Consider the following 18,856-nt stretch of genomic DNA (forward strand, 5'->3'; position numbering starts at 1 on the left):
AAATAATGCGTATATAAGAGCAACTTACAATTAACGAGAGAGATCCTAATCCGCCGTATCTTATATTTCGATTTATAAGAGATTGCTTGAAGAATAGAAGTTGTGAAAAAAAGAGTATGAGGTGAATTGTAACCCATTTCGGGAACAATAAAACTGACATATGTGACAAAAATGTGAAAGTTTTTATAATATAATATCGCAAACTTTAAAATACAAGAGTTTTTTATTTAAGTCAATGAGTCTAATACTAAAAAAATGTAAATTAATGTTAGAGAGTAATGTGCATAATATATATATTTGTTTTACAGAAAATACATAAAAGTGAAACAAATAATTAATATAACTTTTTGAAGTACAATCTTAGTAAATACATTTTTACTAACAAAAAGTCATTAATAAAATCAAAAATTTTATGTTGATATCCTTAAAATATATACATATTTGTGATAGCGTCCCATTTGACCATGTTGCGATTGATCACAGTTATTGATCTAATGCCTAGTTTTTTCGAGACAAGTTCTGCGAGTATTTTGTGATCTTTTACAACGTGATCAAACGACTCTCTCCCCATATTTATACATATCTTTAATTACGTTTGATGTAAAATTAATTTATAGATGGCTATAGTAAGATGCATGAATTACCATATCTCGTGTGATGTCTTTTACGGATCTGCAACCTAAAAGAAACATTGATTTTAAAAATATTTCACTAAATTAATCAATAAAACATTGATGTAAAAACAAATTAACACCGATGAGAACATGCCATAACGGTCAAGCTAGAATTTATATACTACGTTTGTAGTTTTTTAATTACGCGCCGAATTTTTTTCAGACTTGAAACGCAACACTACTAAATTACCCCCAGTGAGAAATAACAATGGAATGGACATCGATTCGATGTCCATTCCATTGTCATTTCTCACTGTGCCACAGTAATATTACGAGTTAAATTGTTCTAACAAAAAAATTCGGCGCGCAATTAAAAATCCATGAACATAGTATATAAATTCACGCGTAATTATATAGAAGCACCCAAGATCTAGCTTAACCGTTACGGCATATATATTGTTATCGGTATTTATTTGTTTAAATTCTCACGGTCCAATAAGATTTGATTTTTGATTGATGTAAAAAATTGAGCATTATCTTACCAGTTAATGCGAATGCAGAATCAATTTCTTTCCTCATAAGTTCAAGAATCTCGCAGGCACCTTTCTCGCCATTATATGCCAAACCCCATAGCATCGGTCTGCCAATAAATACCTGCAAAAAACCACCACTAAATTTGAACAAAAATGTAAAAAAGTAAAAAATTTATATACTTAACAGTAAAAGAATTATTTGAACAATACGTCTGTAAATTAAACGAAAACTATTTACAAATCTATAATATTTTATTTTAAGTATTTATATGTGTATTTGTGCCTGTATGTTCAACGAATACCATTTTTGCACCCAATGCCAAGGCTTTGAACACATCGATGCCTTGCGTCACTCCACCATCCATATAGATTTCTATTTTATCTCCTACAGCTTTGCTAATTTCAGGTAAAACTTCGATCTATGAATACAATTATTTCAATAATTCACGCACAGTATACATATACTATATAATCTTCTAAAATCTAAATGATTGTCTAATACACTTAAGTTTTCAATATCAAAAACTGTTTAAGCAAGAAATAAAACCAACCGTTGCTGGAACACTGTCTATTTGACGTGCACCATGATTTGATACTATGATGCCATCAGCCCCACTTTCTACGGCTAAACATGCATCTTCTACCGTTAATACTCCTTTAAGAATTACCGGTAGTGTTGTAATTCTACGACAAATTTAATTCAAATACTTATTATTTGATTTGCTCGATGCGATATGGTAAAAGTTTATTGCTTCAAAATATTAAGATAAGGAAAGTTCACAAACAAAATGATATGCAAATACCTTTTAAGCCATTTTACGTCGTCCCAGGAGAGAGATGTATCAAACAGTGCAGTAACATATTCATTAAGACCAGATCCAGTCTTCGCCGAATTTATTCGTTTCGATAAATCACCTTGGAAATTTGCGAATCTAAAGCAAGGAATATGCCATTTTGCAGTACGTTATTAATAAATTTCACTTAAATTTGAAATACATAATAAATTTAGAGATTGATTATTTTATTGTCTATATATATATTATCTGTTCTTGATTCTTTTTTGTATTTGTAATTAAAAAATAATCTAGTTTTTTCTCGACATAAACTAGTATAGTAGTTTGAAAAGTAAGAAATGAAAAATACTTGTTATTAATTTTAAACAACTCTTACAAATATTGCCATTTATTATCTCTTAGTATTTGATTCTTTAAAGTTAATGACAATTTACTAACTCATCTATGTATAAGTGTTTTTATAAAAGTACATATGTGTGTGTACATTTATACATTCAATATTTTCTATATACCTACCTCAAATGATTAGGCAATGAAAATTTATTTCTCAAATCTGCGCGTCGATCACCAAAAATTGGCGCATCGATGGTGAGAGCCAGCGCTTTGAAACCAGAACGTTCGGCACGTCTTATCAAATTTAAAGTAACATTTCTATCAGTATAAACATAGAGCTGGAGCCACTTTACACCTTTCGGCGCAGCTTCTGCCACTTCCTCTATACTACTCGTGGATATTGTCGAAAGAATGAAAATTGTTTCTGCTGCTTGAGCGGCTAAAAATAGACAAAAACGACAAAAATATTAGTAGTAAAAACATTTAAAAAAATATATCTATAATTAAGTGTATAAAGCTATTCAAATATTTTATTGTACATATACATAATTACCGGTGTTCCGGTTAGTTTTGAGGGATTTTTTTTACCAAAGAAACATGTTTTTTAGGGTGCTATTTTATTCGTGCATTTTTGTCGTACGATAGATGTATGCAGGACAGAGACATCCTCTGATATTTATCCTATAGCCAATCAATCTTAACTCGATCAATTCGTCTGCGAACTTTTCATCTTTGCATATAGTAGCCTTTAGATTCTATCAAATGGTAATCAAATTATAGATAATTCAGTTATTTTCGAATTGTCTATAATCAGTCTCATTATTTAAATAAAAAACATTTATAATGATACTTAGCTAGATTTTTTAATTATTAAATATACAGGGTGTGCCAAAATCAAAGCAAAAAATTTCTAACTATACATAATTTATTGTTCTTAATTTAATATTTTTTCCACATGTTGAACAAGAAAGCACTAATAATTCTATCCATATTAAAAAATTATATTGCATTGGTATGTATTATTAGACATTAATATAAAAAATAGTACTATTATGGCTGGGTCCACAACGTCGTCGCTTCAAGAGGCCCTAAGCCGTAAAGCTGTAAGAAATTGACCAATTATAGTTGAATGCGAGAAAAATAATCAACTGTGATTGGTCGATTTCTTACGGCTTTACAGCTTAGAGCCTCTTAAAGCGAGGTTGTGGACTCAGTCTAAATGTCAAATTTAATTGGTACACATATTTTATAAGATTTCAAATTGCCAAAAAAGGATAAAAGTTAATTCCCAATTACACTGAATTTTTAAACCTCATATCTTTTAACAAAAGACAACGAAAGCGTGAAATGATGTCGCGATGAAGATAATACAATGCGAAAGAAGCGTACGTTTAATTGTTACTTCGATACGTCTTTCACAAGAAGATCTATACTGCATAAATTACGAATATAACATAGAGAATGATACAATAGATAATGACAGGTAATGAATGTTGTAGAAACAGGTCGCATGACGTAGTCATACAGGTGAAATCGAAATTTACAATACTAGTATTACTTGAAATAATGCAACGATATATATAACGTGCTATAATTTTAATAGTAAAAATCGGACGTGATTTTAATCGCAGTTACTATTCAATATAGTAATTTTAAACAAACGAAATAGTTAAATGATAGGCATTATATGAAATATTCAGCATAAATATAGAATTATTAATTCTTGCTGCTTGAAATATATAGGAAAAAGGATCAGAAAACAGTTAGAAATTTTGCAAGCAATTCTGTCAATGTAATTCAACGCCAAGTATATAAGTTATAATTCATGGTAAAATTAGTTTATATCAAGCAATGTTAGCAATATTTTGTTAGCAATATTTTTGAATTGTGGCTTAAATAAAATATGATTGTTTAACATACGAAAAAGATTAATTTTTAAAAAACAAGTTAAAAATTTGAATGCAAAACAATTCTGTTAATTAAATTAATCGCCAATTAATTCGATTATTATACATTTTTACTTGAAAACGAAGAGAAATAATTAAGCTAAAAGACAATGAATTATAATAACTAGAAATTTTTCTTCGAGCGATTATTTTATCGGTTGAATTTAATAATCGTTTAAATTAATCGTCCAGTTTTCATCGAAGTTAATTTTAGTAAAAGACTATTTCACGTATAAATAATTTCCTTATAAAATTCACATTCTTATTTCTTATTTAAAAGATTTAAAGATACGTCGTGTACATACAAGGACAAATAGGTTTCGATCGATGTTACAAAATCGACAAGAATCGTTTAAAAGTTCGCACAGAGGCGGCAAAGAGATCGCGCGGGCGGAACCAAATAGAGAAAACGAGTTTCCTTTTGGTTTCCTTAGCGAAGTTTCTTTCTCACACGAAGGTAAAATCTCCCACCCTTCTAATATATCGGTCATCGATGCAGCAATTGCAGATTTGCAGCAAGTGGCAGTCCATTGCAGTCCATGGCAGTCGTGCGTGTCGCTTTCGCCGGAGCGTCTAGGCGGGAGTTGTCAGTCGAGAGTAGTCGATAAAGATATACAACAACGCGAGGTCTTCCGATCGCCGCGCAGCGGCGATGACAGATAACGCCTGGCCCGTCTATTCACGGTTCACGCTGCGAGTGCGACGTGTACGATGCGAGCAGCGAGATTCGTCTCAATTCGCCTGCGTCTGCCACGTTCACGCGACGAGATAAGAGGCGAGGTTAAGTCTTCGTGAGGGAGGCCGGCGTGGATGCTCTGCGGCGAGACATGGTCCTCTCGCGAAGATGAGGCGAAACATAATCAGCCTAATCAAGTTCCTCTTCCTGGCGGCGTTCACCGTATTCTTGACAGTCGTGGTGTTCCGCTACGCGCGATCGTCCAACCGTCGTGTCTCGACGCCGCTCGACACCCTGGCGGCGGCAGTGGTGGACGACGGTAATCGAGGGAACGACGAGCGTTTACGTCAGGTACGGGAACGGGAAGCCGAACTCCACGTCAGTGGGTCGATTAATTTTGTGTAGCTTATTGAAACGAGAAAAGTTACAAAGTGAGATGTTGAAATCGATGAAATTATAAATATTTCCAACACAAATTCGCTTACTTCGATCATCTTTATCTCGTTTCAAGATAGACAATTAACCCCCAGATCGGACTTCATCGTGGAGTCACGATAAAATAAACGTTGTACAATCAGATATGAATCCAATACTTATATAGTGAAGTCTGTTGAAAACTTAAGCAAGTTAGGTGTGTCTGTGACAAATTTTTTCTTGGTAAAAACGCTAGCAGTAACTTAACAAATATTCTGTTAATAAAATATAATTGATTGCAGAATCTGCGATTTTGTATAAACATTTTAATAATTTTTCAGGTAGTAAATACATGAGAAATTATCTACTATAATTTTTTTATGGAATGCCAATAGAAACACATCTGTTAATATATAATGTTATATTATATTTATAATTTTAGTAACGTTAATAATGACTTCGATACTTTTCAGAAAGAAACACACATAATACAGTGTAACACAGTGAAATATTTCATCTTTGTTTAACATTGATAGATAGTGAGATATGTAATGATTCACTGTGTTACAATTGTATATTTCATACCATCTGTTATTTAATTAAATAAGCTTTAGATTCATGAACAACATTATTGATGATGCTTTATCTTTTCAGGTACTCTATTTTATTGCATTCATGTTTATGATTTTATATCCTGCACGTCAATGAAAGAGTATTATTGCATTATTATCTATTATTATTATTATCATCATCATTATTATTATACACTGTCATCTGTGATACACTGTCACTGTCATCTTATTGGAAAACACTTAGACATGATACTACACTGAAAAAAGGATCTGCTTACATTAATTAGAATTTTGGTTGAAAATGGATCAGAATTTATTGGGTTAAATCTATTATAATATCGACACACAGAAGCAACGAAATAAAATGTACCATTTGTCCATTTTGCAATAGTTTGTAATAATATTTAAATGATTGTAATAATTTTATAATAGTATTTAAATGATATATCCCAATTGAATGATCAAGCAATGACAGATTCTAACTGATTTTTTTTACTGATAAACTATTATCAGATTATGTCGGCAGGCTTTGTTGACAAGTTTAATATAAACGCAGTTGCTGCCAATTTGTCGTAACATTCTGCATAAATCTAGTAATAAATTGCATATTATTATCCAACATTTTGTTTACAAAAGCATAAATGGAACTCATTGTCAGTGTGACATTTCGCCGAGTTCGATTTCTGTCACGAAAAAAATGTCGCAACAGGATAAATCTCGCGCTAGACGTTAAACTCGAGAGAGAATTGGAACCGTTGTAACTTTGTTAAGTTCAATTTCCTGCTGGTATGATAAAAGAATGCTTACTTGGATTATTGTGTTTGTAATTAATACGCGCGATAGTTTATATGGCATTCAGTTGAAGCATTAGATGTCATATCGGATATTATGAGTTCATCTTATGCGCATGTATATTTAAAAACCTACTTTCCTCATATGCATATAACAGTTAGCAAACGAGTTTTACTTGCACCTCTTTGGCATTCCTAGCGATCAGGAATGTGTCAAGACGATTCCATGCCCAAGTCAAGGTTAATGCGTTAGCTTTTTTTACGATTGCAAAATATGTCATTGCCGATTTTTTATTACCTATTCACGTATCGTCACAGATCACCATCGATCGTTTTCTGACATAGTAACATTTACTGTGAAAAAAAGATTGAGAATTAATTAAACATAGATGAAGGACGATTAGAGTCAAATCATAAAATGAAAATAATAACGCGATTATAACATTAAGTATCCTATAATAAAATTTAAAAAAAATGTAATAAAATTTTTTTAAAATAGATTGAGAATTATTCTTTAAAATTTATCTTGTCTTTACATGCTTCTCTATAAACAAGCCTGTTATAAAAATAGATAAAAGCTTATCTTATCCTTAATTATTTATAGCAACATATTTTACAGGATTTGGACGACAAAATTGATTGGCATGACTACAAGAAAATTGAAGAAGAGGAAAAACGTACGGGGATCGGAGAACATGGAAGGCCAGCTTTTCTTTCCCCGTCCCTCGACGTGCGAAAAGAAAAATTGTATCAAGTAAATGGATTCAATGCAGCTCTCAGCGATGAGATCTCAATGAATCGTTCAGTGCCTGACATTCGCCATCCAGATTGTAGGAAGAAGAAATATTCGAAAAACCTGGATCCTGTTTCTGTGATAGTGTCCTTCCACAACGAGCATTTCAGCACGCTGCTGCGAACCTGCTGGAGCGTGGTTAATCGTTCGCCGCCTTCCCTTTTAGAAGAGATTATATTGGTTGACGATGCCAGCACAAAAGTCGATTTAAAAAAGAAACTAGATGATTATATCGCCCAACACTTACCGAAGGTATCGATCGTACGATTGCTAAAACGCTCGGGATTGATCAGAGGCCGTTTGGCGGGTGCAAAGAAAGCGAGAGCGAAGGTTCTCGTGTTCCTGGACTCTCACAGCGAAACTAATGTCAATTGGTTGCCACCGTTGTTAGAACCCATCGCGCAAGATTATAAAACCTGTGTTTGTCCGTTCATCGATGTAATAGCTTACGAGACTTTTGAATATAGAGCGCAAGATGAAGGTGCCCGAGGAGCGTTTGACTGGGAGTTGTATTACAAGCGACTCCCATTACTCGCGGAAGATCTAAAGAGACCCGCAGAGCCGTTCAAGAGTCCTATAATGGCGGGCGGTCTGTTTGCGATCAGCGCTAAATTCTTCTGGGAATTGGGCGGTTACGACCCGGGCTTGGATATATGGGGTGGCGAACAATACGAGCTATCCTTCAAAATCTGGCAGTGCGGCGGTCAAATGTATGACGCGCCGTGCTCCAGAGTCGGTCATATCTATCGTAAATTCCCACCATTCCCTAATCCCGGCCGCGGTGACTTTCTGGGAAAGAATTACAAAAGAGTTGCTGAGGTATGGATGGACGAATACGCGGAATACATCTACAAGAGACGATCGCACTTGCGGACATTGGATCCGGGAGATTTGTCGGAGCAAAAGGCCTTGCGCACGAAATTGCACTGCAAATCCTTTGACTGGTTCATGAAGAATATAGCTTTCGATCTCGTGGAGGTGTATCCGCCTATCGAACCGGACGACTTTGCTTACGGAGAGATTAGAAATATGGGCGTCACCGAACTGTGTTTGGACTCGAAAAAGCGGAAGAGGGACGAGCTTATTGTGATGGACACCTGCATGAAAGACGATCAAAAAGTGTCGGGTGAACAAGAATTCCAGTTGACCTGGCACAAGGACATCAGGCCGAAGGATCGCACGAATTGCTTGGATGTATCCAGAGGCGAGGAGAAAGCACCAGTGAGTTTGTATCCTTGCCATGGAAAACAGGGCAACCAGTTGTGGCGTTACGATGTTGAAAAACAATGGCTGCAGCATGGTTACTCGTCTAGGTGTCTAGACACTGATCCAAGCAGTAAAAGGGTGTTTGTGGCTACATGCGACAAATCATCACCCACTCAGAAATGGCGAATAGAACAAGTTAATATGAAAGCGATCAATAATTGGGAGAACATAGGACCCAAGCTCAAGTGAACTCTCTTCTTTCGTACTGCCATAATGTCTCTTGAACAATAGGCTCGCGCCGAATTCCTATTCGTTATAGGCCCATTTCTATCAATATAGATTAACTTTCATTCGACTTGCTTTTTATCTTCTTCCATTTCTAAGAAAAATATAAAAAATAAATTAAACTGAGATTAAAGTTATTCTACATTGATAAATATGGATCATAGAACTCTAAGGATCTTTTTATTCCTGGTTACTAGTCATCGCAAATTCGAATTTGAACAACACACTGAACTCGTGTTAATAAGTAACGAAGAGTAAGACTCGATCAACGCGCGGCCCAAGTAATTTGCACGTAACATAAGGAAATTTTCCTTCTTTGAATGTGCAATTTGAATAACAAAAGCGATCTTCATATCGGTTGATGTGTCTATACATATCGTATAAGCGCTCTATCGTGCCTTACATCACATAGCCATACGTAAGAGTACGGTACGATAACGATCTTAGCACTTAAGTTTCACCTTTCGCTCAAATTAATATTACGGTAAACATAAAACTTTTCAAACGCTGCTTAGCAGCATAACTAAGCAGGACTCATATTGTTTTATTTGTATTATATAATTTTTTTCGTTAAAATAAAACTTTTTTTAACGATTGAATCAAGTTTTAAACAGTCTATTGAGAATTTGTAAATACAATTTATGTATTATGAATCACATAAAATATTACAAACTATTTTTTCTTATTAATTATCAAAAAATTATACTAAAATTTGTAATTTCCTAAGATCTTAATTTTTTAATGGTGCATTAAAAAAATTTTTTGAATATGTACATAAAATTAAATCCTTTTTACAATTCCTAAATATTTCTGGAAGAATATCTTATAATAATTTATGTGACACATCTTGTATAATAATTTTAACTATTCATTCCATTGTCATTAACTCGTATGAATAAGTATTATAAACTTTAAGAGATTAAATTGTTTAAAAAAAAACAGTGACGAAAAGAAAAATGTATAAAATCGTTCTCCATTTTCAACACATGAGTAAATTATAGAATAACTTCAAATATAAAATATATTTTTTCTGATAATACGCATATATTAAATATATTAAATAATACAACAAATTGTGTAAAATAAATAACAAATATGCATTTTTTATACTAGTTCTAGTATTTTTCATAATATAACTTTTCTTTAAAATATATTTTTGTTAAGTAGGAAAAGACTAAAGATACATGTTACCACGTAATGTATTGTCTTAAAAATTCTCTTGTATTCCATAGTTAAATACAAAAAAGCATGATTGTGTGCTTCTTGAAAGTTATTCTGCGATGTACTCGAAGAATCAAAATTATAAAAATGGAGCGTTTTATGGACTTAATTATATATAAGAAGAAATAAATACATATGGAACTTTTATATATTCTTTATATATTAATCAATACGAGCATATTCGTTTACGTTAAACGCGAATCTTTGTCTTTGACAATTATGGAATGAATGTTATGGCGAATTCGGTACACATGCACTGACTCTGCTCTGGTGCTGTCTTGACATGGTGCGAGTGCAGAACCACTTTGATGCTATGCCAAACTGCAGTGTCAGAAACGTCAGTGCATTTCTCGAACTTGTTCAATTCATTCAGTTGATTCGAATATAAATTTGGCACTATACTGGATCAGTTTTCATTTGCCGAATAAGATCATCTGAATGCACTGATACAGTGCGCACAACCGAATGTACGGCATTGAAAAAGTTCGCATTTAGTGCGCACTAGTGCAGTCTGCCGAATTCGCTATTAGTGAAGTATTGTTAACTGTCTGTGATCGTTGGTGTGTCTGGGCTAATCTTTGATTATTACTATTTTTATAGCATATTTATATGATTTAATACACACGTTTGTATTAAAAAAGATCCTTATATATTTTACAATAAACGTAACATACCAATCTAATGATAAAAAAAATACAGCATGTAATAAAGTTATAGTTCTAATTAAGCAACAATTCCAGGTGTCAATATCTCATTGCATTATATAAGAAATATTTCGCATAACGTTTACTTACCTCTCGCATTGGCGCACTCTCCATCGGGATGTGCCATACGTTGCATCGCGGTAGGTGCGACTCCCAAAGGCATTGAGACTTTGTGACCCAACACTGTCGTGCTTATATCCCTTTTGAACACGTTTCGCAAAAATCTGGGACGTATCATGTAACTGCAAAAATATTAAAAATGGTGACAAAAATTAGGATAGTCATATTTTTAATCGTCAATCTGTATGCAGAATATACATACGTATATTTATATATTCTATCTTTCGGTTCCTTGAATTAATTGAGAAATCATATATGTGTATAATGTAAATATTTAGAAAAATTATTAACACTTTTAGATGAAAAATTTCATACCAAACTTATCATTTATTTCTTATTTCTCCCATTTTTTCTCAAAATCTTTTCTACTTTTGTAGAAGGTATTCGATCAATAACATTTTTGTTTGAATTCGAAATTGTGATTAACGCAAAACATTTGTATTGATCGTGTTTCGGTCGATTTTCACCTGCTATATTGTTTATAATTTTAGATCAGATAGATTTACATTACTTTTTAAAAGCTTCTCTATTCCATTTTACGCTACGTTCTTCTCCTGCGCCGCCTTTGTAATAATCCCGTATGGAAGGAGTCAAATGTTCCAGAGCATACTTCTCGTAGTCTTCGATACATACATATGCCGCTGCCATCCTATTGCCCCAGGAATTAATAGTTACAATCTGTAATGAAAATATTGTTATATGTATTTTAATTTATCTTCGAAATGAAGCATAAGAAAATTTATAATAAGTCTGATAAAAGGCTAAGTAGGTTGACTGACTAATTTTAACGATGGTCCAGTTACTTTAGAATAAAAAAGGGTGTTTAAACACCAAAATTCCGACCTAACTTAAAATTGCTAAACACCTTCACTTAGGCGAGAGAAAATGTCTGAAAACTTCCCAACTTTATACAACTTTATTAGCTTGTTATACAGTTTTTTATCGAGCGTAGAAGGATTGAAATTTCGGTTTTTCGCGATTATCTTCTTTGCTATCAACTATACGGCCAAAGTAGGAGATTTAAGTTGATAATATGCAAAATAGGTAAGTATTACACTTAAAAAAATAACTAAATGCGTGTAGTAGTTTATCGTAACGGTAGTAGCTTTGAAATGAAGGTGCGTTTATCAATTTCAGCTAGGTCGGAATTTTTGTGTTTGAAAAATCCTAAAGTGACTGGACTATAAAGATTCTTTTGTCATTTACAAATTTCCGAACTTCTTTGTCAATTCTGTATTTAACGAAAATACTTGTAAAATGTTTATTAGTGAATCAATCTACGTGGTTTTCTTTTATTAAATTTATTATACATTTTTCTATTGTTGTTTAGTGTCTTATTCTCAAGTCTTTCCTTGCAAAATATATTCTATAATTTGTATTGTTACAATGTTTTGAAAATGTTTTATATATATGCCCCCCCCCCCTCAATTGATATTTTATAATATAATAATAGATAGTAATAATATTGCTGCGAACACGCAGCGATATTATACATATATACAAATTACATCATATGTAACAGAAGCGCATTATGTAATTTAAAGAGCAATAACAAATAAATACATAATTTCGAAAGTAAAACGTAAAAAGGCTTACAGTAGATCTAAAATACATGCTGTGTTATAATTTATAATAATAATTTCCAAAATAATCTGAAAAGAGCATCGTATTTAGATAAATTAATATTTTATGATAGGTATAATAATAGATATTTGTTTTTATACAATATCATAGAATTGTGACAGGTTTCGGCTTGACAGAAAATATTTTTTTGTTAATCGTTTATTACACGATTAAAATTGTAATTCTATTTATAACGCAAATAGAATATTTATAGTAAAGTAAAACATAGTGAAACATTATAGTTTTACTGATAATGCAATACACAGTGGAGCTGATAGTATTTCAAAAAAATTATAGATAAAATGCTCGAAAATTCGCATAAAGGAAAGAGATTAAAAGGATAGACTTACCAGTTGGATGGCTCGTTGTTCACTTCTGCTCGTCTCGATCCTTAACAAACGTCTGACTGTATTCTCCGATAATTCCTCACCGATAGCGCCGCGGAAAAATTTTGTCATATAACAGATAAAACGCTCTTAAAAATCACGGTTTGTTTTTATCTGTCTTCGCAATGCGATGAATATATCAACTGTCTTCTTATGAAGGATGAATTGACGTAATAAACATCAACGATACTTCCAGAAACGTGACAGTTTTAATGAATTATGTATTTTCCCGTACCAATATATGTTTTTTTTTTTAAATTTGATGTAAATTGTCTGGTAGCACGTGCCTCCGAAACGTGATGTAATATATTTAATTTAAATGTAGAATAAGTAGAGGAACTATTTTTTCGACTACTGAATTTTATTTAGGCGACGATACACTTGTTGAGAAATATTGAATAAAGCTGCGAGTCAAAATGTTACGAGTTACAAGGCTACCATTCATAGCTGATTCTCTTTTATATATTTAAGGTTACTTTATCGCAGAGCCGTAATATTACTTACGATGGTTTTAAAATGAATATAGACTATAAATAACAGCCTTGAACAAAAATTGAAAAAGTCAATTCGAGATAAACTGAAAATTACTTGATAAGATAATAACTACTTAAACGACATTAGGAAGACATTAGAATTGAACTGAGTTTTTCAATTTTCGAAAAAGCGCTACTTTCAATAATGATTTTTCGAAAGGAGACATCTAGAATTGCTAGAAAATATTTAAAAAGAACAAGATAAAGGTTGATATACAGAAAACAAAATCTATCTAGAATAATAAGTCTTTTTCAGCTGCGGAAATGTTTCAGGGAAAGATTTATCAGAAATTTCCTTCTTTCTTACATAAAAAATGACAATACAAATTGGAAAAAAAGATTTAATGAAATGTTATATTAGGTATAGTTTGCTAGAAAAATCATATTTGAGAAAAAATTTAAGTAAAAATTCTTAAAGGATTTCAAGAATATTAGAGGTTCTAAAAACGCAGCAAAATGTTAATCTGCCGTGATATTATTCTACTCAGCAAATTTCTAATGTAACGCTAACATTTCACTTACTGAATCATAAATAGCATTACGAAATAGAGAATTTTATTATTATACATACTTCCTAATCATAAAGTATTAGGTATTACACTGTGATACGTTAAGATTTTAACGAGATATATTGTATGATTTACATTTAATTATTCATATTACGTAAAAGCGTATGGCGTGTGTTAGATTAGATTTCAGGAAACGCATGTGGAGAAAGGGAAGAGAGAAAACGTTCGTCTGTTTAAACTTTACTTTATTACATTCTGTTAGAAATAATACACAAAAGTTTCCGGAGGCGGCAAAAAGGTCTCCTTAACTGCGAAATACGCAGGACACGCGCGGGCGTCGCCCGTTCGTAAGTGAAAGCCCCTCGCGAAAATTGGCAAACCGTCGCCCGCAACCCCCCGTGCGTATTTATATATTTTTGTGTGTGTGTTTATTCGTTGTTGTGTACATGCCTATATACGTGTTAAATGTGTGTGTGTGTGTGTGTGTGTGTGTGTGCAATTTTCATTTTATTTCAAAAGTCACCCCAACGACCGCGCGCGCGCTCGCCAGTTGCGTCTAATTAAGAATATACAATCTTATAGTAATTATACTTATATTATATATATATAATATGTATATCGAAAGAGAGTCTGCGAGGGACCATAAATAATCGCGCGGGTCGGCGGCGTGGGGAAGGGTCGCAGGATCGGTTGGCGAGTCAGTTTTACGAGTTCAAATGGAAAATGCCTGCATAAATGCGCCATTAAACGGATATGTAGCGCGTGGAGCGACCTGAGTGCCTCTTTTGCATTCTCTCTTTTTTATAGAATATCGCCTATAGAATCTCAGCACGTCGATGGCAAATCTATAATATATCTCCCGTTTCACCTTTTTCTGCCAGATCTGACACGAATTAGGGCGTCGATGACACCAAAGGACTGAACAATTCCGATCTCGACATCTCTCGGAGTCTGTTAGATCCTATTTCAGAATTACGTAAATTCTAATATATTTTGCACGTCCCTCCTCCCCTTTCGGACATTTTTTCCGAACATCTTTTCAGATTTCTTATATGTCGTCCGCGCGAATTAATATTCCCGGTTAATCAGTCCTGATTGCACAATCAAAAATCTGGGAAGGAGAACGGAAATTTTACACGAGTGTTTTGCGATTTTCCTCACCCGAAAACGCTTGTCCTTACGCCTTTCATCGTGATGATCCTCGAGAAGTGAGGAGGATCCACCAGAAACATTCACAAGCGTGAACGTATAATATTTGATTATTTTTGAATGAAAATTGTTACTAAAATAAAATTAATGTAAAACTATAATTATTTGAAAGTAACGCGCGTTTACAACATTATTAACAGATAAAACGTATACGATTAAAAATTTCTTCTTATACGCTTGCGACGTTTATCTCGGCTTCCTTTAAATTCGCTGCGAATTGTTTTGGAAGGCCTGTAAGGATTTCGCGTATAAACAAAAAATTATACTGGAGTAAGTATATTCCATTTTATTCGTAGAGTATTTTGTTTTAGCAATTGCGCCAAATTAACAAATCTTTCCCAAACAGAACATGATATGTCATTTTAATGTAAAAATGAATCGAGAATGATCAAACGCTACTTTTAATAATTATTTTGATACCATTTTTATGCCATAATGACATAACTTTATATTCTGCTTGGACAAGCGACTCGAATAAAGAAAGTAGCTCCATACATCAGAATTCGATCTCTATTTGCTTTCGTATTCTCAATACCACAGAGAGTTAATCATTATTCAAAATTCCTCGAAAGTCTAAGGACGAAGACTTTATTTGCCGTGTCGTTGCGTCTTTATATATAGACGTTTAGTCGTTCGCATTAATTTAATATTAATTTCTTTTTCATGTGTCAATCTCCGTCTCGATAATACCTTCTCTCATTATCGCATGCAGTGCGTTTACTGTCCATCTGTCTTAGCTCTTCGTAGCTCCACATTATTTTTTTCTGTTTTCAATACATAAGAATTAAACATTCTATTTTGATTTTTATATTGCCAATCTTGTTTCTTTTTTCAAAATGTTTATATGTGTAATTCATGGACGTTAATAATATAACGCTATTACCAGTGAATTCCGTGAATCATTTGTTCTCATGAGAGTGCACATGTTATATTCGCTTTATGAATAGTAAGTTATAATACGATCCTATGCAGGATTCTTACATTTAATTATATATTTCGTCTTGTACTTTGCATAAATGCAATTGTTACCTTTATTCGCTAATCAATCGCCATCGATCGGTTTGATAACACATTTTCCAGTCATCCGAAAAACTTTCAAATTCGGTCTCTTTTTTAAATCTCATTTAACATCATTAGCGTTCAAAAATATTCCACGTCTTTTTAAAACATTTTCACGTTTCGATAATTTCTTATTCGTGAATTTTACATTTCACGTCTGATCGAATTTCTTACACGGCATTGAATTATACGAAATAACAATTTCCAAAGTCTCGCTGGGACGAGAAAAAACGTTAAATAATCGCGCAAAGATCAGATATTCCGTACACAGCGTATAAATAAAATTCTCTTGTTTTATTGGTCGCAATCAATGAAGCAAGCTACGTATTTTAATTGCAATTAATACAGTGTGCTCGCGAGTCTCCTACATTTTCATCTTTTCGCCACGACGTGATTCGGTTCAAGGAGAGCCTTGGATTCAGTTACGCGGCTGATTTATTTCATCATGTTTCCTCCCTTTGTTCTGTTTTCTTCTATCGTTCTCTCTGCCTCTTTTGCAAAGCACTAGTATTTGGTTTCGTGCAAAGAAAGCGTAGAAACTAAGTAGTACTTGCAACAGGACAATCCTGTTTACGCATACATGCTTAAACGTGAATTACATAACGTCTCTTCCGCATAGAACGTAATCCCTAAAAATCGGAGATTGCAAAGCACATTACAGACTGGAAAAAAATTGTAGACGAAAGGATATCTCGGTGTATTATTGGAACAAGCTAGCTCTTCTTTCGGGGTTCCCTTTTCATTCTGAAAAAAATTTTCTCATTCAAGTATTCTCTGCTTCTCGATATAAATTCTTCCTTGTAGTCTATAATCTTTATACTATTCGGTAAAAAAAAACAATTTATATGTACTCAAGTATAAATATATATATGTAATCATATATAAACTTTATTTTACCGGACATCTTTAAAGCTTTCGATACGCGATCGCGCATTCTGAAACAAACTATCTAATTCACTGGTCTTCTCTTTTGTAAACATTAATTTTTTAAACTATCTAATGTTTAGATTAATTAATGCGTGAAAGGGAGTACAATTGTGATATCCGAACGTCGAAGAAATCATCATCGTACGATCGTTCTTCGACGTTCGCACTCCAAAGAATTACAAACCACGTGTAAGAGGTATCTTTACACAAACGCAAGTGTACAACATGCATAGCCGGTCAATAAGGGGTTTAGAAGCTTCTGGTATCTGACTTTGGTAAGGATTACATCTGCGGAGCACCCAACTGGTCTGAGAATCGTGACATTCGAGTCGATGTTAAGTTAAGCTTAAATTGAAAGAACTAGAACTTAAAAAAATGATATAGAACCAGTGTTATTAAACTGGTGAAGATCTTCGATCCAAACGTCAATTCGTGACCAGTGACCTGTCCGACGGACCTCGTTCATTTCTTAGACGCTAACTAACAAAATAAACGATCACGCTGATGCACAAAATAGTTCACGAGGCGGGCGCTCTTCCTATTCTCTTCATTCGGGAAACCCTCCGTGATTTTCGCAAACAAGGAAATCTCTCTTGGAAAGATTCAGATTGGAACCAATAGTAAATTTACATATTAGAATCAATGTTCTAATACCAATAATTTCTCATTCTTTCACAACAGGATAATCGAACGAAAGGAGCATCAGCTCGAAGACGAAAGCATGGAGTAGACACACTGCCTGTCGAGGTAGTTTACAAGCGACGAGCTCCTCGCACGTCAAAGGCAAAGGAAATGCGAAGTACGCGTCTGCAGAAAACGTTCGTGGTCCATTTAATGAAAGCGGCGACGGCGACAGCGACGGCGACGATGACAGCGACGACGACATCAGCAACGACGACGACGACGACGACGACGACAACGATGACGACGACGATGGTGACAGCGCATTCCTCCCCGGTGGTCTTGTTGGATACACGCGTCATCATGCGTCGGCACCGGGCGCTTCGAGAACGTCACGCAGATTAAATGAACGAAAGCCGTTAATCTTCTTTCGTTTATTCGTAATTTTACTGACTAGAGCGTCGTTTGCGCTGAATACAATTAAAATTATCTTTAGAACTAGAACTAAAGAGAATAGAACGTCGATAATAAATTCTCCTTCTCTCTCTCTCTCTCCTCTTCCTCTTCTTCATCCTCTTCTTATTCTTCCTCTTTCTCTTCATCTGTTCCCTTTGTTACATTTATGAGAGTTGTAACTGCATACGATCTCGAGAACGATATCACTCTGGTCTCACGTGCGTTTCGCATGCAGGCGACGCGCGAGCGACACGAGCGTTAATGCACGTTGGTAAGTTCACATGCATTTGCCTTTGAGTCTTTTGATTATTTTTTTTTTCCCTCTTTTTTTCTCCGTTCGACGACCCTCGTACTCTAAAACGTAAATTCATGACGGCGTCAATATATGCGCAACGTATTGAACAGCACTTCCTTCGAGTTTACCCACAGAACGGGACTGCATGTACGTTTCATGTAAAAACGTTGCTGCACAATCACCTTTCTCTTTCCTCACGCACCTTTCCGTTACGCATCGTGGAAATCCGTATAATT

The 18,856-nt window shown here is 34.0% G+C and overlaps 2 protein-coding genes across 2 annotated transcripts; one reads left to right on the top strand and one right to left on the bottom strand.

The window, feature by feature from the left end:
• Positions 1 to 420: 420 nt before the first annotated feature.
• Hao (Hydroxyacid oxidase) lies at positions 421 to 13,138 on the bottom strand. Its single transcript, XM_018548342.1, has 9 exons — positions 12,976 to 13,138; positions 11,514 to 11,680; positions 10,973 to 11,124; positions 2,458 to 2,713; positions 1,951 to 2,079; positions 1,699 to 1,831; positions 1,450 to 1,566; positions 1,157 to 1,268; positions 421 to 679 (listed from the first exon to the last, which is right to left on the bottom strand). The coding sequence occupies exons 1-9, from the start codon at positions 13,081 to 13,083 to the stop codon at positions 612 to 614; spliced, it is 1,242 nt and encodes a 413-aa protein (XP_018403844.1). The 5' UTR covers positions 13,084 to 13,138; the 3' UTR covers positions 421 to 611.
• Positions 4,993 to 8,985, top strand: LOC108780585 (N-acetylgalactosaminyltransferase 6). The gene is made up of 2 exons (XM_018548341.1): positions 4,993 to 5,247; positions 7,293 to 8,985. Exons 1-2 carry the CDS (start codon positions 5,065 to 5,067, stop codon positions 8,919 to 8,921), a joined length of 1,812 nt encoding a protein of 603 aa, XP_018403843.1. The 5' UTR covers positions 4,993 to 5,064; the 3' UTR covers positions 8,922 to 8,985.
• Positions 13,139 to 18,856: the final 5,718 nt, after the last annotated feature.

The sequence above is a fragment of the Cyphomyrmex costatus genome, unplaced genomic scaffold, assembly GCF_001594065.2.
Source record: "Cyphomyrmex costatus isolate MS0001 unplaced genomic scaffold, Ccosl1.0 scaffold72, whole genome shotgun sequence".
NCBI lineage: Eukaryota > Metazoa > Arthropoda > Insecta > Hymenoptera > Formicidae > Cyphomyrmex > Cyphomyrmex costatus.

What these genes read in the sequence shown, in the direction of transcription:
- LOC108780585 (XM_018548341.1), top strand. Translation starts at nt 5,065, where the DNA reads ATGAGGCGAAACATAATCAGCCTAATCAAGTTCCTCTTCCTGGCGGCG. An exon ending in ACGACGAGCGTTTACGTCAG is followed by an intron (nt 5,248 to 7,292) that starts GTACGGGAACGG and finishes CATATTTTACAG; the next exon opens with GATTTGGACGACAAAATTGA.
- Hao (XM_018548342.1), bottom strand. Translation starts at nt 13,083, where the DNA reads ATGACAAAATTTTTCCGCGGCGCTATCGGTGAGGAATTATCGGAGAAT. An exon ending in TCATTGCCTAATCATTTGAG is followed by an intron (nt 2,080 to 2,457) that starts GTAGGTATATAG and finishes TCCTTGCTTTAG; the next exon opens with ATTCGCAAATTTCCAAGGTG. An exon ending in GACGTAAAATGGCTTAAAAG is followed by an intron (nt 1,832 to 1,950) that starts GTATTTGCATAT and finishes AATTTGTCGTAG; the next exon opens with AATTACAACACTACCGGTAA.